The sequence below is a fragment of the Accipiter gentilis genome, chromosome 9 (assembly GCF_929443795.1).
Source record: "Accipiter gentilis chromosome 9, bAccGen1.1, whole genome shotgun sequence".
Classification (NCBI taxonomy): Eukaryota; Metazoa; Chordata; class Aves; order Accipitriformes; family Accipitridae; genus Astur; species Astur gentilis.
The window spans coordinates 20,664,509-20,686,127 of record NC_064888.1 but is presented as its reverse complement, the minus strand read 5'-3'; the positions used below and the strand labels follow the sequence as shown (position 1 = coordinate 20,686,127).

The window sequence follows — 21,619 nt, the reverse complement described above, 5'->3', positions numbered from 1 at the left end:
TGCTTATAATTTGTAAATAATGCTATATCAAATTTGCCAGATCATTAGCTTTAGTAAGTAAAATGGATTCCAACTGAGATGCTTTTCATCAAACTGCGTAAGTAGATGAAAACAGGAGGAAAATAAAGCATATTAATATCCCAGTCAACACAGCAGAAATCAGTCAGTAGTCATTCTCACTTGAACTATGACCTGTATTCAAGAAGTGTCTCCCTTTCCCTTCCCCAGTCATTCTCTGGAATAAAGTATCACGTATATCCATTCTCATTTCTGATAATTTTGAATTTTGTATAGCATTATGAACTTGTTTTCAGGACTTGTCAATCCTACTAAGTTATTATTAGTTATGCTTAGGAAGGTATTTTCCACTGATGGCAGAATGCTGAGTTATGGGAAAGAATAGGAAAAATAGCTTTACTTTATCAGTTAAGTCAATACCAAAAAAATGTCAGAGCAACACGATCAAAGAAATATTCCAACAAAGTTTTTTGCAATCCCCTTTGGTAAATCTTCTAAGTTATATCTTGCAAAACTGTGTTATGTTCCACAATGTTTCTTTTCCCTTTCCTCAATTTCACTGTGAAGATAAACATCCAGGAAGTAAAGAATGACTCCAATACAATTTACCTTGCAAAACCACTGCTACCAAGGAATTGTATCTTACCATTTCCAATAGTGTGTGGGCTGTTAGCCCAGCTCCCAACTGGTGAAGTAGACTCCACTTCCAAGATGCTGCTACTGTGAGACTTTGGGATGTTACGCCAGGCAGGAACCAATCCACCTGCTCGCTTCATATGAATGTCCCTCCAAGAAGAGAGTAATTACAGAATTATAGTTTACCATTCTACTAATCTCTCCAGCAGAAATTATATCTACCTTTTTTTATCATCACATAAATATTTACTTGCATTTTAATTTCATTAAAAAATCTACCACAAGAAAATCTTGGGAGAAACAAGGAAAGAGAAAATTAACAAGGGGGAGGACAGTAATTCTATTCTCCTCCATAAGAGTATGCAATGCATATTAAACCCGTGGTCTGACAGCTGTTCTCAACAGATTCTTACAACTGAAAATCTACTACTGTGGCCATAAACAGTCTTGGTTTGTGATTGCCTGAAGCTTCCTAAGCCAAGGAGAGAAACACATTGTGCTGGCTATTTATTTTTGCATATAAATATTGCAAGTGCTTTGCAAGACTTCAATGAACCTCTCTAACTGAAAATGTCTAAAGAGTTCTACACAAGACTATTGATTTCTTATTTTGTACAAGGCTTCTACCAAGCGATGGTTTAACTGAAACAAAAATGTCTATGAGCTGTTCAAAGGACAAGCACCAAGTCTGATATTTTAGTTGAGTTTTTATATCATAAACTAAGGGTACAACTACTTCAGATGCATCATTTTAGTCAACATTTCTCATTCAACCGAACCCCGTTTCTTTTCCTTCTCACTAGCAGTAAGTTAACAATATACTGACAAGAAAAGGAATCAAACACACACAGATTCCTATTTTCCTTCCATTTCTCCCTTGCCCCAATAAACCTGTATTACAAGCTAGGAACACTGGTTTGCTTTTTTTTAAAAAAAATGTTCTATATCATTATGTAACTACAGAAAAGAAATCAAACTTCCAATCACTCCTGTCATGGTTTAACCCCAGCCAGCAACTAAGCACCATGCAGCCGCTCACTCACTCCCCCCCATCCAGTGGGATGGGGGAGAAAATCGGGAAAAGAAGTAAAACTCGTGGGTTGAGATAAGAACGGTTTAATAGAACAGAAAAGAAGAAACTAATAATGATAATGATAACACTAATAAAATGACAACAGTAGTAATAAAAGCATTGGAATGTACAAATGATGCGCAGGGCAATTGCTCACCACCCACCAACCAACACCCAGCTAGTCCCCGAGCGGCAATTCCCTGCCCCCACTTCCCAGTTCCTAAACTAGATGGGACGTCCCATGGTATGGAATACATCGTTGGCCAGTTTGGGTCAGGTGCCCTGGCTGTATCCTGTGCCACCTTCTTGTGCCCCTCCAGCTTTTTCGCTGGCTGGGCATGAGAAGCTGAAAAATCCTTGACTTTAGTCTAAACATTACTTAGCAACAACTGAAAACATCAGTGTTATCAACATTGTTCACATACTGAACTCAAAACATAGCACTGTACCAGCTACTAGGAAGACAGTTAACTCTATCCCAGATGAAACCAGGACAACTCCAAAAATGAAGTTTGTTGAAATCTACCTGTGGGTGCTTGAGCTTTCAGACAAGGGCATGTCCAGACTAACTGGGCTGTTGCTGTTGCGTTCACTGCTTTCATAGCCAGACTCCATCCTCTGTATTAGATGAGGATGTTGATCCACCATATGATGCTGGGTGTCCCGGCCTAGCACACCACGCTTGTATCTGACATTTGACTGGCTTGATCTTGTTTCTTGAACAGCATGTTCCTTCACCTCATTCTCAATAAGCTCTTTACCTGTCAAGACAAAAGAGTACAATTTGGTAGAAGATGCAAGCTTCAATACCAGCAAATCATCTATACATATGTTAGCTTCTCAACCATCAGCCAGAAGCACTGCCTTTAATTTGGTGTAAAACTAGCAATATTAAGCAGGAAAAAACCCCAATGCTTTTACACCATTCCTAGTAATATTGTGCAATAATCTATTAAACAAATTTATTTTTGAATCTCTCCGCTTTAGTATAATTTACCATATTCCCACCCAGGTAACAATCCAGTCTGGAAAGAAAATCCCTTCCTCCCCATAACAATTTGTCTAAGATCATTTTACAGTATACCCAGCTGTATTTCCAGTTTATATTTGTTATTATACTCTGTCATATCTACTTCAAACGCTGCACTTTTTACGTTATTTTGCCATTTATGATTTGATGAGGTTTATTATATAAAGATTAGTTCATAAAGGAAAGGAAAACTTTTTCTCCTTTTTTTAGTTCTTCCTTATTGATTTCAGTGTGACTTCCCGCTTTCCTCGTTTGCTCCCCTTGCTTCCTTCCCTGGAGCTGTGTTCTCTTCTCCCTTCACCTTCCCTATACACATTGCTTTATGCTTCCCAATTCTTTTCAACTTTCAGCTCCTTCTAGTCGGTATTATCTGTCCCTCCCTCTCTCCAGGGCCCCAAAGTTCTGCAATAGCATTCTTACTAACCACAACTCTACTGCCAGTTACACAAACCTCTTCCTTCTCATCCACACACTGTCCTTCAAGCACTCCAAGATGGGAGCGCAGCAGCTCCGGTAGCATAACAGTATAAAAACCAGGAACTGGTAAACATCTGCTCTCCACACTCTTTATAGTTTCAGGACTACCCTCCTCTTTATAGGGAGCAAAATAACTGTTACATTTATTTGCAGACTGCAGAAAGGGAAGCAGGGGGCTGGGGCAAGGGCAACAAAAGATACCTAAAGTTGTTTCACAACAATTTTATTACTTTCAAAAACAGCAAACCTGAGGACAAAGTCTTTACGTACAAGTTCCATAGCTGCTATGGTGTAAAATGGTCCCAGATAAATCATCACTGGCTGCCAGGCTCTTATCCTCACAACAAGAACTCAGCACTGATACATGAAGGTACTCACTGCACCATGGTCTGAACCATCATGCAAAAATACCATGATGAGCCAGAGAAAAAAAAAACAACAGACCAATGCAAAGGGCCATTCCAAGGGATGAACTTCCAGATACTTAGCAGGCTAGCTCTGTGTCCATTTAAGCAGAACAGACAGTAATGTTTCCCTTACTATTTTCCTTACATGTGAAATTTAGCACATACAAAGCAAACAGAAGTATCATACATGCAACATGAACATCCACACAGAAACTAGCCTTCAAGGACAAGACTCACCACTGACCTAAATGCCACGTTCAAAATTTCACTTTCCTACTTAAGCAAAATTGGATAGCGGAATATAATAAATTCCACACATTCTGAAATAAATCTTTCTCCTCAAATTCTTACCTGCTTCTTCAGAGAAGGGGCTAAGCTGAGTGTAGCCACAATGTTTCCTCTTGTCTTTACTGAAGATGCTGTCTATATTCAGAGACTCTCTTTTGGGTCTCCAGGTTGGCCGGTACCTGCTAGATGAACTGGATTTAGACTCGCTACTGGTACTCCCCACTTCCCAGTCTCGAGAGTGTGCAGAGAGGCTTTTTGAGGGTCGTGTTTCTGCCTGATCCACACTACTCCCTCTACAAGGAGAATTCTGGATGGTTTGCGAAATCTGCTGTGGTCTGCTGTGGATCATATTGCTCACTGTCTCTTTAAATTCCCTCAGCCTGCTGGTGTTGCTGGATGGTTTGGGGGCAGTTCTGGGGGCTTGTTTCTCCTTCAAGGTTTCTCCTGCAGTTTACAGAGACAGCAAAAGCCACAAAAATAACTTCAGATTAAACCAGCAGCTCTACTTGTGGCATCTTCATGTGGACTTTGAAAAGTAAAAGACAAAACACCCCCTTGGTCCCCCACAACAAAATAAAAGAAGAAAAAAAACCACAAAAAAACATAAAAACCAAAACCACCACCACCACCCCCAAAAAAACAACACCCCCCAAAAAATCCCAAACCCAACCAACAGCCCCCAAACAAAAAAAAAAAGCAAAGACAGGACAAATACAGACACAGATGTAAGAAACAAGAAGTGAAATGCATGTACACACTGAGGATCTTAAAAACATGCAGAAAGAGATACTGATATTTGAAATAAAGTAACATCTCTTGCCTTCACTATGGTATCCTGATGACTGAGCCTCATCTCCTTTTCGCCGAGACCGGCTAGAACTCCTTTTGCGGTCTGCCAGCGAGCTCTTTTTGGAAACGAGCCTCTGATTGCACTCACTGTCAGTCAGGTGCCCTGGAAGAACAAAATAACACAGTAGAGATGACAAGAGCCTTCAGACTGAGCAGTCTTGTGTGCTAAAAGCAGCAGGGTTCTCCTGATCCTTAGGAGCTACAGACACTCCAACACTAACTGACATGTTTGGGTAAGTTTTTGTATCCAGAAGATTTTGGTTTTGTCTTGGGGAGGGTGTTCTGTTTTTGAGGTCATAAAAGAGCAATACAGCCCCTACAAAGAATCTGATTTATGAGAGCTCATCCACAGGAAGAGGAAAAAGTTGACTCTGCCTAATCTTCTAATAGTCTAAAGGACACCACTTTCTTGCTGTCTGAATACTTTTTCAGTTTTAACAGCCATGAACACAAAAATCCTGAGGACAGCTTGCTTGACAGCTTGCTTGACTCTGTTGAATGAAGACTCAAACACATGAACAAGCTACCGTGTAATAATAAATTACTGCACGTCATCAGCTGCTCCGCACTTTCTATTTGCACTCTCTTCACTTGTAGCAAATACTAAGTAATCTGAGTTGGCTTAGTGTACAGTGAAGAAGCCCCAGTTGGCTCTCAAGGACTAAGTCAGCTAATTCACATCTGCCACAAGCTAAGAGCATACACACAAACCATCAACATGGATCAGCTGACACATGACAACGTTCCCTTAATACAGCTCATGTGTCTGAGCACTAATATTTTCTCTTGCACACAATTTATTCCCCATTTCCTCATATCAAATGTGAATGAAGAGTATTTGACTTCTGCCTTTTCTTAATTTTATTGTTCTCACACATTCACAGTCCTAAACCTGCAAGCACAAACACACGCATGGCTTTACTCACGTGAGTAGTCCCAAACAGAGATGCAAGATAAGAAGGGAATTTATGAATAAGCTACAAAGACTTTTCTCTAGCCTTTATATCACCAACTTTCACCCGCACAGGATGACAGGAAAGGAAAATCCCTACTACCCAATTAGTGGATTAACAGCCCCCAGACTACATAGCTGGCTGTTCTAAGCCTTCCCCCTTCTCTAGAAATTAACATAAAAATCAACAACATTTAAAGCAGATTTTACACATAAAGTTGTACATTCAACAGTTAAAAAATAATTCACTTCAACTACAATTGCTACAAAGATACTGTAATAAATACATGGTAAGGAATCCAAACCACAAAAAGCAAGCTACACAAGAGTTGCATTTTTATTAATCTGCAAAGTGGAGAGTGATTTTGTAGCCAAATTCTTTAGAAACAAGCAGATTATATAAAAGAAAAGAAATTAAGGAAGTAAAAGAGAAATGTTGGCAGTGAAGACAGAAGAAGAGCAGAATTTAGGTGACTGAGCATGAGTCAGTGCTTTATGAGAATTTTTTTGCCTTCACAGCATGGACTGTCACACATATTTTAGGTACTGAAAGAACAGTATTATCTTATACCTTGTATATATACCCTCAAGAGAGAAGATACAAGAGGCTTATGTTTCACTTCAGAGCGTACAACTTCTCTAGTTAAACATTTTTCCCCCGGAAGTTCTTTTAACCTGACAGCGAGTGCTTGGTTAGCATACTGTAAGAGAAACTATTTAAAGATATTTAGTGCTACTGGAGCTAGCTTAGGGTCTTCCTAGACTAATCAGAGCCCAATTTAGCCTTGTAGAATGAAGGTTGCTAGCTCTGCATAAATACTTTCTCCTCCTTTCGTATATTGCAAATTTAGACCTATTGTCACTGAACTTTTAATAGCCATGGAGGAGATGCCGAGAAACAGAAGTTTGCAGGACACAGTCTTTGTTGTCTTTAGTTGGTCCCTCTGGAACAAAGACTAAATCCAACATAATGTATTAATATAGGAATTACAATCCCAAGAATATCAGCTAACACTTTAAATTTTTTTATTTTTTTTTTAATTCACTGAAATAACAAGCCAGGATTTCTGTCTGAGTGCCCAATCATACACTTAAAAGGTGTCCCTTGCTGCATGTATCACTTAAAAACCTCATCCTCCAGAGGTGCGATGGCTTCATAAGCAAACAGTGATATTCAAAGGAAAAGTTTGGTTTTGTAGGGCTTGTGTGCGTGTCTAAGAATATGTTAGAGAAGAGAATAAATCAAACAGGTTAAGACAGAATGCCCCTTACTCCCTCCCACTGAAATCTCAGTTGTGTGTATAGGGCAGCCAGAATACGCACATTTTTCTCAGCAGCACAGGTTGGGAGGAGCAAAAGAGGGCTTATGCAGCCACTCTTCATGCCCCCATTCTGAAGTACCCAGATGCTTGAGGTCATATGACCCAATGGTGGTCCTTCCCCGGAGGATGATGTGGGATAGGATCCGTAATTTTCTGGGCTGGAGTAATGGCTAAATGGTCATTAAATGAAGAATCCTGATCTTGCCCAGAACGATTCAGTTGACAGGTCAATGTGGATGGCTTCTTTATAGCCCCACGGATCAGCTTTTGATGATTGAGCGGTTGTATGAGTTGGCAGACTGACTTTTTTGGAAAGGTTTTGGGTAGGTAAAAAAAAAGGGGAAATGCCCAGACAGGTGGCTAGCTAAAGGGACAGACTGACTATAGCTAAGGCTGAATCAGGGAAGATGAGGACAACTGAATTTAGGTGGACAAATGGGCTAAGCTGAAGGGAATAACATAGGATAGAATCAGTAGGAGAAGAAAGAAAAAGAAAAGGACAAAAGTCACTAAAAATGATAGAACAAAAAGGTTACATGCTGAACTTCATGCTTCCATGTTTGCAACCATCCCCCTCCTACCCTCCCTCTTCTGCTGACTTCTGAATAGCAAGTTTTGCAAGGAGGAACCTAATCCAATAAACTCTATGCCACTTTTGCAGACTATATAAACAATATTCCACCAGCATTTTCAATTTTATCATCTTCGTACTCTGAAGATCAACATAAATTTTGATTCCTAATCACTCAAATTCCACTCCAACCTCCCATTCTTTCTCACCTAGGACTATGACTGGAACCTACAGGGTTAAGTATTTGCTAAAACATTAAAAGTACTGTTGGGCTATCTAAAACCATGTATTACCCTTACTTGGACCTCTGATGAAGAATCGAAGACTACTACAGAAAACCAACTTGAAACACCTTTTTGGAATTTGATGTGAAAAATATTTGTACATAGATTGTTTCAAATGAACCAAGTACGCATATATCATCAGAATACAAGAGAGCTACTATTTTGCAACTAAAAGGACAAAGTGGTAGGATAGCTGTTGACACTCTGGTGCAACAGTTGCTGACTCAACTCTCATCTTCTTAGAAGGTCTATTTAAGGCACAATAAATTAACTTTTCAAACAGATGTAGCAGGTCATATTTCTGATGCTTGAGAAGTCTCACCTTAACTCATGCACTACTTTTTCAGAAGTGATGTTAGAAGTTAAAAGTTACTGTATGCAGAAACATGCTAACTAGGGTCACTGGGCATGAGTAACAGATGAGACCTAAGCCTTCAGACTTCCAGTTAACCTCTTTTCAACTAAAGAGTGTTCAGGCTGACTGTTCAGCTGCCCAAGGGAACATATATACACATTGCCTTCTCACTGCAGATTCTCACTTCACTTGCTTCCATGGCACAGGCAGGAAATAATCTTATGCTCCACCCTGGTGCAGTAAATACTACCAACACCCACTTACATAGAAAGTCCTTAGTGCCCAGGTATGAGAGATTCTGGTGATGAAACACCTTTCCCAGACAGCCACAACTCCTGAAATGAAGTAACTGCCCATAGATGGGTAAGTAGCACACACAATGCTTACCAAACCGTAAAATGGCAATGTACAGACTCCAACTTACTGAATTATGTAACAAAGAAAGCAGGTAGGATTGTGGATAACAGAAAACATGTCTGTAAATGTTTGTCTAGCTAGATACAAGTCTACAGAAGTCAACAAGACATTTAAAATTACGCTTATTTTTTGTGAATGCCAACGGTTCATTACAAACCAAAAACATTTAGGATATTAAACACTGTTCACTATTCTGTTTTAGGTTTTATAGACAGAGATTTTTTCACTGGACTCCACTGCAGTCATCATATTTAATAACAGTGATCACACAGATACAATGGTATCTGCTACCTGTGTCCCTGCTGCTTTGTGAAGCTGCATCATTCTCCACATTGTAGATGACTGTCCCCTGCGAGTCAGAGGAGAAGTGACTGACCAGAGACTCATGGTGCGCCTGTTTATAAGGATAGCTGTCTGTAGAGGAATCTGTCCTGGTATCACTCGAGATGGAAGGTTCTCTCCCTAGGGAAGGAAGCAATATCAAATTGCAATCTTTCTGGGCTATTATAAAAGTCATGAGAGAGAAAAAAAAAAAAAAAAAAAAAGAGGAAACTACACAGAAGTTAACAAAAAAACAGAGTACCAAACACACAAACTCAGATTGAAGGATGCCAGAGCTTATGGGAAAGGTCCTCTCCTTTGGAGGGGGACAGAATGTCATTCCTTCTGCAAACCTTTATTTCTTTCTCTTTGGTAACTCCAAATTTATCAAATCCTTTTAACACACAAAATTAAACTACATCCATTGGACTGAAAGTACACATTAGTACCACACTCAAATTATTTTTCATTAATTTTTGACACTGTCAAGTCTAATTAAAACATGAAATACATTGCTTCAGGGGAAGTCAAAGTTAAAAAATTAGTCAAGTACAAAATATTAACATGGGTAACAAGAACATCACAAGTTATAATAATTAACACATTTCATCTATTATGAATCAAAAGCTTATCTAGTGAAACTTAATATAATTTCAGTATAAACTAAAGCAAAGTAACCTGCTCCTTGTCAAGAAGCTAGCATTGATCCCCTGCACAAGTGGAATATTAAGAAGGATGAAGTATCATGATTCAACTTCAGTACAGTACTAAACTCATTAAAAGAGGAGAAAAAGACAACCTCCTCCCACCACTTTCAGTACATAAAAGTAAAAACTTGAACAGTTTGAAGACTGTTGGCCATTTTATATATGCAATGTATACACTCCTGAATACACAGGATATTAATTTTGTACTTGTTTCTCAGGGGACAAGTTAAAGAAGAGAAAAGAAGTTAAAGAAGTAGTTCTTAAGTTTAATTGCAAACACTCAGCCTGAGGGCAATTCACATTTTCAGTGAGAGCAAGTCCTGTAGCTGATGTCCTATTTAAGGATGCCTAACAACTTCTGAAGTCAGAAACTTCCCCCCACCTCCTTACTGGTTAAAAATCTTATTCATCTAAAGAAATATAGAATACAGCTGTTGAGGAGATAACAGTCACAGAAAGAAAGGTGAATGTAGGCAACCAGAATCAGTGCTGCAGAACTGAGTACTAGAAAACAATTTTTAAACTAAATCTTTATTCAACAGAAAATCAAAAACATTAAGAGGAGTTGTTTGCACTTAGCTTCACAACATTTCATAGCAGCATCTTTGACAATCTTTCCTCCATAATTTGTAGTATCAGATCTTGATGTGATTAGATGCATTTATCAGATTCACCTGACAAAAGTTCAGGTACAATATTGCAATTAACAGCTCAAGAATAAGCAATCTCTGTTCATTTCTGAGTTATGGGCTGTGGATATCTGATAACACTGAAGAATCCAGAAGCCGTAGTTACGCTTAGTGAAAGACAAAAAGGCCATTCTGAAGAAGGTATTTAGGGAAGAAAACTCTGGATATCAACAAGGCTAGAAAATAATTCACTTATATTTGACAGGAAAGTGTATAAGGTATGATTTCTGCTGGCACTTCAACTTACACTAATCTCACAAATTCTCTCAAGAGCTTGGTATCAACATTGAACACTGCAGACTACAAGAGTAAGCCCTGAGGACTCACCAAGTGTTTTTGAAATGAAAGAGCAGGTTACTCACTATAGCCTTCTGAATTCTATCTGAAAGAAACACCTTTTTATATATATATTTTTTTTTAATTCAGCTTCCTGAAGTAATTTTAGAACACAATAATATTAGATACTGCAGAGACAATGAGCAGAAGGGTTATCTATGTATTTCCTGGAGATCAACCAGCAGAACAGCAAGGTAAATTTACAGTGTGTATTACCCTGACGCTTGTAGAAGTGCTCACAACTGATACATAGCACTGAAGGGCCTCTTCTTCCTCCTCCAGACTTCCCATCTTTTTCAGAACAGAAAGACAGGTTTATAAATTGCACGGCATCTTGTCAACTGAGAAGTGAAGGTCATCTTGCCAGTGTTTTTATTTGCATTTATTTTTAAGAGGAGTTGGGAGATTTATTTCATTACTGGTAGATTGTCAACACATAAATAAGGAGACAGCAGATGTTGCCTGCAGATTCATTGACCGGGAAGCATAAAGTTAGCTACTGGCCAGGAAAACTATAAAATATTCTTGGAATTACAGTTGTATAAATAGGCTAAAATACTGGAAGAAAGGTTGTATTTCTCGTTTTAGTCTCGCCTTGCTGTTCTTGGCAACTTATAAACTCATCTCCAATTCAGGATATTCTCTGAAAACACCCCAAAATAGAAACAATTTTCTTTTGCAAAGCCATTGCACTATAAACTTAGACCCATTTTTTTTATTTTCACCCTATCTTGATTGCAATTGCATATCTTTCTCAGAATTTATCTATTCCTCTTTAAATGAGGCCACAACCTCCAACGGTGTGATTGAATATTCAACAATACCCAGAACTTCATTAAACCAACAGCCTGTTCAGACAACTACTGATATCTTGAGCAGACCAAGTTCTAACCTCTGAAGCACCTTATTTGGACATACCTTTCTAATTCAACGGACTACCATTAACACAAAGAATTCAGGAAGTAGCAACATGTTGAAGGCCTCCGAGATGTTAAGTGCTACATATCTACAGCTGTAGAACTTTTTTGATGCAAAACAGACCATGAAAAATGAAGAAGTAAACATGATCTATGGGCATAAGCCTTTGTCAATCCCTTTCCCTTCAGTCTCCCACAAATCAGTTTGTATCTCTTGTGCTGCTTTATCTGAGTAAAAGACAAACCAAAGGCTGAAGAGAAGCTGCACTGATTCTATTTTTAATTAAATGGTATTTCTTCCCCTTCCCCTCACATACATTCATCATCCTAGCAAAGGACTCATTTATGACATTTCCTTAGTATTTCTTTTCCCCAATTTCCCTCCTGAGTTTAATTCTGCCACTTCCTTTAATTTTTATGTGTTCGTGCACCTCTGGTCTTGTTCTCTTCCTGTTAGAGCTGCTGATGGATTTATGAACTTAAGTCATTGAAGTCATCAGTTATTGTTCCTCTCTACGCCCATGCCACAACAGGTCCTTCACACACACATCCCACATCCCCACCCAGTTTCTTTCTCCAAACCTTTTTGGAAAAGGTTGCTACCCAAACAATCAACAGTCTTTGAATGAGAGAGAAGTTCAAAGGTGAAACACTGGTAGTTCTCTTCAGAATTCTAGATCAGCTTTGACAAGCAATAAGGACTGCAGCTAAAAAAAACCACACCCAAAACAGAAGAACAATTTTACATACAACGTTATAGCATAAAGGTATAAAGCATGTAGTCCAGACTGCTTACCCGAGTCCTCACTATCATAGCAAGTCCTGCTATATTGCTGTAAATCCACTTGAGGGGGCAAGTCTTGTGTTGACACTGGAGTTCCTCTTGGATCTGCATACAGCAGCAGCAAAGGCTGATAGTGACCCTTAATGCACTTCGTCACAACATCTTTCCATTTTGGACCAATCTGAATTAACAACAACAACAATAATTAAAAAAATGCACAAGAAAGGTTTTCTGTCATCATTTTCTATAATAAGCTCTCTTTTTTCCCTCATGCTTCTTTCACAGTTTGATTTTCCACTAACATTCTTTAACTCCTTCTATATCCAGCATTGAACTGGACTCACCAAGAAAGCTCTGGAAACAACCCAACTAAAATCAAGGTATTCACCATCTTATGGCTAAACAAATTACAATTCCTGCGAAAAATACGACTGCAAATATAATCCTTCCCTTTCAGACTTTTCTCCCCCCATAAAAAGCTTTTCATCCTCTGAAATGTTCTAACTTTGCATAAGTAAAAAAAAAAAAAATAACAAAATTTCTTCATCCTTCCATCAGCATAAACAAAATAAACAATAAAGACATCAACAGCATGACAGCAAATTCAGGTCAAAGCTAAACACTTTGGTGTGTGAATATTTCTGCTGTTACAGAACCTCTGCAAGCATTCTGATAGGCTAGGCAATGATTTATATAGTTATATTAATCTCAAAAATCTTCCCCACGTACTAGTACAGGTTTCACCTAATACATTGAACATCTATTCCAATAAATTTGCTCTATACACGAGTATTCTACTAATGCACTGCAGCACCTATCCTTGGCAAAGTTCTGCTGTAGAGAAATGTGACTGAACAAATGCAAGGATTAGAGTTTTCCCTTTGAGACTGTGCTTGGCACGACTACAAGAGAAAATTTTCCTCTCTCATCTTCGTGCTTCCATGACTAGAAGGAATAAGAGGACAGTGGTGTGAAATAATGCCAAATAAATGGGATTTAATAACGGTGTGCCAAGACCAAAGTACTGGTATCTTTAATGTCAAGGACCTCACACTTGGTGAAAAGGGCCGGGGAGAATCACTAACAAAAGAAGCAGAAAATTCGTTGTTGGCAGCAACCACAAGGGAAGACTGACATCTAGATACTTCAACAAAGAATGCAAAAAGCAGGCACTAAATAGCTATACTGCATGTCAGCAAGGGAAAGAGATGTACATTAGCCATGTGCACAAGCAAACTGTAGGTTTTCAAACAGCAGCATAAAAGCAAGACTGGCAGCCAACAGGACAGAACTACAAACAGGTCTTCTGACATTTCTGGCATGCTTTTTTGAGAATGCTTCCTCAAAAAAAGGAGCAACAGACTTATGGATCTTGAGTGGACAAGTAGCCAAAATTTCTCAAAACCTGTAGAAAACAATATGGATATACACAAAAGTAGCTAACAAATTTCTAACAGATTATTTTTCTAAACATTATTTTCTCACCTCTTTGACATGAGCATCATCAAAGTACATCCACTTGCGGATTTTAGTTTGGAAGAAGAAGGTAGAATAGTGTTTTCCATAGTAACAGATCATTCCCACTAAATACAGCTCTGCGTGTTTTGCTCTGTCATCAGTTACTCTGAAGAAGAGCTTTAAGAAGGGAGGTAAGAAAAATGAAAGGAGAAATTAATAAAATGCCCTGAATTTTACAGACTGCTTTATGTTTGAAGATCTCAAAGTATTACAGAAAGGTGTCAGGTTTTTACTTCAAAAGGTAAAGAAAACAAGGCAATAAATACTTAAGTAATTAACTAATGTATAAGCAAACTCACTGACACAGGCTATGAACGGACTCCTACCAACTCACCAGATGCTCAAGAATCAAGTCAGTCTTGAAGAGTGTGGCTGTACTTTAAGGAGGACATTTACAACAATGCTATAATACCTCTTCAAAATTTGAAGTGTGGTTCTATTCTGAAAATTTGTATTCTTTGTGTCATGCTTGCTGATTATATCACATACTGTTTAAAACTTTCATTCCTCTCTGCTTTGTAGAAACAAAGTGGTTCTGACAGCGAACAGCTGGCATTTATTCTGACTTAAGCAAAGACAAGTTTATGACAACACCACATAAAAGATGAACCAAAGGCATCAGCAGGCCGAAAGAATTCAGCACACAGAAAAAAGAAAACTGTTTTCTATTTAACTGATCAGGTTTTACCTAAAAACGCACAGAACTAATTTTTTTAGTGTGTTTGTTCTTTACTATGCAAGGACCACACTGTTTCATAACCACATTTCCATTAACTCGCACTGATTTTGGTACACTGTGCACTGGCCAATGCTTTTTTAATATATGTGTGTATACATATTTTCATTATTTTAATGTAATACCTCAATGCTACAGTAAGACACAGCTACAATTTGGTATACAATAATTCAGCTCCAAAGCATCAGCTAATCTAGAATAAGTGAATTCTCTAGGGGACAAACCTCTGGATCCCACACACTAATTAATTTAATCTATCATTCAATCACACAGTGCCAGCCACCATGTCCCAGCGACTGCTCAGTTATAAATAACTCTTAAGTGTTACAACCTCACACTTCAATGAAAAGAGGATTTAAAGAAGTTAAAACAAAACCAAACAGAACCCCAAAATACATTTTGTCTTCAAAAGAAATAGAAACAAACTTCTGTTCTTCAAAATGAAAGAGTGCATATGTATTTTCATGGAAATAGCACAAACAACAATCCAAAATTTCCTTGCACTTGAAAATACTTTTTGATTTAGACAAGCTTTGTTTTCTGGAGTAATTTTTAATTTTCAGTCATTTCAGAAATTCAAGGTTATGCAATTACACCAGTACTTTCACAGGTTTTGTGAAGCATTCTGAAACAGGTCATATCCTTGGATCTGCCCTCTATTCATGGACACCAAAAAGGTAAAGATGGCGACTTTTTATTTTTTGTGATCCACTGCTATAGACTACCATGAGAAAGACTGTGTTTATAGGTAGTGTCAAAATACAAAAAACTCACATCTCCCAGTTTAAGGCAAGTGCCCAGGCTATGAATCACATCCTCAGCCAGATCAGAGTGGTCCGAGTCCCAAACCAAGCCAATCGTGATGATCTGTGGAGAGTTCATCAGCACACGACGAATACGGATCTTTTCCCCACAGTTACTCTGAGGATTTAAATAAAGCAAGACATTGAATATAATCCTTCTCTTATTATGTTAGGGCAAGACACTAACAAGTATAAGTTTCAAAAGTACAGCTTCCAAAGAGGTGGTGGTGAAACACAGCAGATGTAATATGCTCAGCGTCAAGATATGAGCTGCTTATGTCACAGACGAGGAGTGTTATCAAGACTATTTGGTATTCACAAGCTTTAAAGTGAACATTGCTGATTCTTCCTCATACTACTGATAATGATTAAAAGGTATGGTGCAAAAGCAGGGTTACTCAAAAAAAGATAAGCAAGCATACATGAAAGATCCCAGAAACATTCTTGGGAATTGGAAGGAAAGCTCACTTTCTTTTGATCAGAATCTCAGATTAAAAATGATATTTAGAGAGACTGGTGCTTTACATGGGCTTCAAGGTGCTGGTCTGCTGTTAAAATTGGGTGGTTGTTCTACAAGGTACCTCAAGCATCTCATCTTAGACAGGATAGTTAGGTCAATATTCATATTAATATGAGAGCAGCAGCTGGAAGATCAAAAGAATAAGAGGTTCTTTACTAACTCATAGCAGTTCTTCACCTCTTATTCCCTGTTTCCCTTCCTCCTCCCATTTTTTATTTTTTAAATAACTACCAGTGCTTATTGACTGGCCAGTCTCCCCTCACTCTCTAGCCAGAGTGCTTCTCGGAGATAAGCTTGCTTGTGAAGCTAAGACATTTCTCAGTGGTCCTTCTAATCCATCACCTTTTAGAATTGTGGGCATCTTTAAGGCATCATGAAAAAAGTTCATCATGTGAATTAAGAGATTATCATTGTAATTTTAGCAAACAGTGCATCATCTTTTGGGGGGTGAGGGGGCAGGCAGGACAGGACACATGACAACTATGACAAAGTTCCTTTCTGACACTCACTCTCTCCCCCTGTGGCAGGTCACAAAATTACTTCTGCAAGGTTCCAGAAAAAAAAAACAACAAAACATTTTCATAGTGAGAATAGTTTCTCATCTCTACAGAGACCAGTTTCACAAGTGGATATAATAATTTCTACATACATAGATATGTATATAATATATAACAATATATACATATATAATAATATATATGTATCATATATATCATATATATATCATATATATATCTTATATAAGATATAATAATAACTACAACCAGGGAAGAGATCATAAAGCCTTTCTTCCCCACAGCAACTTAGAAAATTAACCAGAATTTAAGTCCCAATTATCAAGGAGAGACAAAACTGAAAAATTAAGAAACCAGAAAGAAATGAGCTTAACAACAAGGCAGTGAGGACAGATTTTTTTACAGGTAGAGGACTGTAATGTTTAAATGTAGATATGAGGTTTTAATATTAAGATGACTATATTCACACACATTTTGCACGGGTCATTGAAAGTACAAGCATTCCTGGGGATTACCTCACAACAAACCTATCTTACTCTCAAATTGTCATCTTTGCTTCAGCTAGCTAACATCAGCATTTTCTGCAAGACAGGACAAATATGGCATCCTGATAAAAAGCTTCCCTCGCATGACTTCTAAGCCACCCTTAGCTAAGCCTCAAGAGAAAAATTTTCCAATTAGAAGAAAGGGGCAGCAAGTACTAGTAAGCAATTTTATCCAACCAATTATTTCACAGTTAAATAGCATTTCACCCTGACAAAGAAAGTCTTTCTATTAAAGTCCCCATGCTTCGGTTATTAAATAGCTGGACTCATGAATCTTTTAAACAATACAGTATCTTTGTTTCTTTAACTCAGATAAGTGAGCCAATATTCCAAAAAAAAGAAAACAATGTTTCAATGGAGACTAAAAGTGAATGTTTCAGAGTTGTAAGTTACAGAAGGGGTGGGGGGTGGGGGGGGGGTGGTGTTAGATAAAATGGAAATACTTACACTGCCCCCAGGGAACAGGCACACAAGCCATTCCTGTTAGAGCCTGTATTGCTTCACAGAGGACTGGTGAGGAGTCTAACAGCAGCATTACCTGAAGCAGCAATTATGCAGCTGTTTCCTGCCCTACCTATTAATCACTATTAAAAAAGTATGATGAGAACTCTTCTTGCATACTTATCTAAAGCCCTGGATCTGGACATACTCAAATTAAAAGGCAGAACAAGATATCAAAATCTTGCTTTAGAAATCTAGCCTTTAGGATTAAAAAAGAAAAAAAAATTGTATTTACATGAATTTTTAAAATTTTCCTTAACCCAACTGATACACAGACTTAATTTAGCTGAATTTTGTCAGACATTTACTGCATAGCAGAATGGAACATTTTTAACAACAGCCTGTTACTATCAACTGGACATAGGCAGTTAATTGTTTTTAAGTGGTTAAACGCCAGTCATCACTCACAACTATAGCCTATACTTTCTGGTCAGTATCTCCCACACTATGAATAGCAAACCTTACTCAGAAAAACAAACCAATACTCCCTCAAATTTTCTGTGATGATTTCTGCCTTTGGCATAGCTCTTGCAGATATGCTGTGTAGCCTGTAAGCCCTTCACTGTCGGGATGTTCTCTGGCAGTGGGAAGTGGCAGTCCTTTCTCTCTTTCCCTCTGACTAACATTTTGGCTGTATGCTGCAGGTACAGCAGTTTAGTCAACAGTTCAATTTATTCCAGCTGAAGGGTAGCAATGAAGTTGAATGGAAGCTTATCAAGGCAAAACAACCGATCTTGTACACATGATTACGGTAACTGGTAAAAAAAGTTCTGCTGTCTGTGCCATTGCATGGTACTGCTGGAAAGATTTTACAAGAAATAAGTACTTCTTTTCCCATGCTATTATTGCAGATGAAGCACACTACCCTCAACAGAAATAATCACCAGAGAAACTGGGATGAACAGTGGGAACATTGTTCTAAAATGCCTAGCTAATCAAAACCACTGTCGACAAACAGAAATCTCCTTTGATAAGATACAGCCTCCAAATTCTTTGTCATTTCCGTTTCTTTAGGTAAGATCCCAGAACTTTCATCACATGAAAGCAGCGTGATTGCAGCTTCATGTAATGCTAGTGTTGGAGGCCTCACCAACTCTCAGTGAAGCTGAACAGCAAACATATGATAGGTACTTCTAGCAGGAACACAGGCTTCGGCAGGTATCGATTGTGTGGCCATTCCCTGGGAGCAATGTAAGCATTTCCAATTTATTCTGCTTCATCCATTTTTTTTGTGGTTTCTAACTCTCAGAAACATTCATTTTTAGTTTTCATCCAAACATTATGTCTATTCCTGGTCTCACTACTTGTGTCTAGTCAAAGCACCACTCAACATCAGTAGTTTTTTCCCTTCCTTCATGGAATAACTGATAGATACTGAATTAAAACCCAAAGAAAACTCTCTTACCTATCCTTTTTATCATTATGATGAGCTAAACCTTAAAAATGCTCATGAGTTAAAGGTACACATCAGTGTAATCTACTAAATGTCTTCTGTCCTGCCTGTCCCCCCCAAAAACGAAAACTAAAGATACTAACTGGACAGTTTCGCAGGTCTCCCATAGTGCTGGCATTCTGTAGTAGTTCTCCAAACATATCTGGAGTGGGTTTCTCTCGTCTCTCCAGCATACAAATAGCTTGATTGCTTATCATAGAGAAAGCATGGAAAACAAAAAGTTTAATAATAAAATAAAAACACATGAAGTATAAATTTCACTTAAATTTTATGAAAAGTTAAGAACCTTAAAATACACAACACTTTTTACATTTAATATTGGTAGTACAGAAAAATCACATAATTATTAAGTTTGAATTACTATACCTTCCATAACAATACTGCATAAAGAAAACAAGTTTTCTACTTTGGCTTAAAATTTACATCTTGAAAGCAAGCTTTAGCATTTTGATAAATACTTCATTTCAAAATGAAATATGTGCTTCGAAATGCTTTCCTTCAATAACCACCTTAGTAAAGTAGCACAGTAAAGCACATCCTTAATAACAAAACTATAAACGAGAAATGGCATAGTACCCAATTGATTTCACTGTCCAAGTTGAAAGAAAGGTGACAGCAAGTACCTAAGAACACTAGAGCTCAAAACATGTTCAAGCTTAAAATGGTTTAAGAGGTAAATAAATACATTGCTGTTTACTGGTGTTTTTAAAATAATGTGTGACTTAAAATTTATTGACATATTTCATATAAATTATTTAATACCGTTTACATAATTATTTTCCTGTTTTTCTAATAAATAATATTCTGATACACAGTGCCTGCTGGTAACCTAAAAAAACCCCTACAGCTCGATGGAATGTCAGGTAGCAGCCACAAGGGGGAATGCTTTCCAATACTCCTGATATAGTAGCTTTCAACAGAGATCTGCACGAGAAGAGCAACCAGCAGTTTTCAAGACAATTTTTGGGGGGCTCTAACTACGTCTCACATGCAGGACAACAAACAAAAGTTTTCATCCCAATCAAAGTTTCAAGACAGAAGCGAATAACAGGCTCCTGCCTCGATCAGATTTAAGCAGCTTTTAACTGCGCAGCCACCTACTAAAGCAAGACTTCTCTCCTCTAGCATTCATTCAAACTACTGCAGAGCTAGAGCCATTGCTCTGTGCACCACCTCCTTTAATGAAAGGTCATGGTGACCACGGGAGTTCTCCAATAACTAGAAAAAGCAAGAGCTATATCCATCCAAGAAAGAGGATTTGAGTAACTACAGACTGGTCAGTGTTGCTTCAGTACCTAAGGTGACGACAAACCAAATCCCCTTGGAAGTAGTCTCCAGGCAGATGAAGGACAAGAAGGTGAGTGAGAGCAGCCAGCAGGGATTTACCAAGGGCAAACTGTGCCTGACCTACTTGATCATCTCCTATCATAAAATGATGGGTTCTGTTGAGGAGGCAAGAGCACTGAATATCATTTGGTCTCTAGTAAGGTTTCCAAGTCACCTGCACCGTTCTTGTGGCTAAACTGGGAGGTGTGGACTGCACAGGTAGAATACAATGGGGACAAAAACCTAGCTGGACCTTCAGGCTCACAGGATCAAAATATAACTAGCAGTTAATTAAGAGTTGTGTTCCTCAGGAGTTAATAATACTGGGGATGATGATACTTAACATTTTCATTAACAACCTGGATGATGAATCAGAATACACCCCCATCAAGTTTACAGATTACACCAAACTGGATGGAGCAGTCAATATATAGAAAGGGAGTGCTGCCATCCAGAAGGATCTTGACAGGTTGGAGGAATGAGCCGACAGGAATATCATGGAATTCAACAAAGAAAAATACAAAGTCTCACACCTCAGACAGAGCACACTCAGTGCAGCAGTACTGCACAGGAAGAGCAGTAAGAGAAGCCAAACATAAGCCAGACTCTTTGCAGAGGCAAACAGAGAAAGGACAAGAGGCAAAAGATGCAGAAATGCCAACTGGATACAAGGAAAAAAAATTTCAGACTGAGTGGTTAAGCACTAGAACAGGCAGCCCAGAGGTCATGGAATTTCTGTCCCTGAATGTTTTCAAAACTCAGCTGCACAAAACCCCAAGCGGCCTGATACAGCTTTTAAGTTAGTCCTGCTTTGAACAGGATGGAGTAAATGTTCAAAGGTTCTTTCCAGCATAAATTATTTATTTTTCTTATCTTGCTTCTTAACTCACCTGCTCACATATTAAGGTCTTTCAAAATGTACATGAGTCTTTGCGACAGTTGTCAGATTCAGAATCATAAACAAGTAGACACACTGATCCATGCCTAAACTGGTATCTTCTGCTCTACTAAATCCTCATGTTCTTTATCCCAGTTATCAAAGCTCCACCAACTTTGAATATACCATGTTCTGGACATTTAATCTTGTGAAGGTAAAGATCAAACTGCAATACCAGTACAAAAAAAAGAGAAGTTCTCTTCCCTGTAAAAGTCTCAACTCACCAGAGTGAGGTTGTGGAAATATAATGTACCATCTGGATGAAAGGTAATGGGTCAGAGGTGGCACCACAGCTGGTACAAACACACTAAAGAGAAAGAAAACGTAATACAT

General features: G+C 38.3%; 1 protein-coding gene across 1 annotated transcript in view; it reads right to left on the bottom strand.

Annotated features, from left to right (window-relative positions):
* Positions 1-21,619, bottom strand: part of USP54 (ubiquitin specific peptidase 54) — a 79,711-nt gene that overhangs the window by 16,091 nt on the left and 42,001 nt on the right. Inside the window, exons 7-16 of the mRNA XM_049809762.1 lie at positions 21,511-21,593; positions 19,107-19,212; positions 15,461-15,607; positions 13,918-14,067; positions 12,445-12,613; positions 8,970-9,140; positions 4,749-4,880; positions 3,992-4,372; positions 2,253-2,487; positions 665-804 (exon numbers count right to left, since the gene is read on the bottom strand). Coding sequence (XP_049665719.1) covers positions 665-804; positions 2,253-2,487; positions 3,992-4,372; positions 4,749-4,880; positions 8,970-9,140; positions 12,445-12,613; positions 13,918-14,067; positions 15,461-15,607; positions 19,107-19,212; positions 21,511-21,593 — 1,714 coding nt within the window. The remainder of the gene's footprint in view (positions 1-664; positions 805-2,252; positions 2,488-3,991; positions 4,373-4,748; positions 4,881-8,969; positions 9,141-12,444; positions 12,614-13,917; positions 14,068-15,460; positions 15,608-19,106; positions 19,213-21,510; positions 21,594-21,619) is intronic.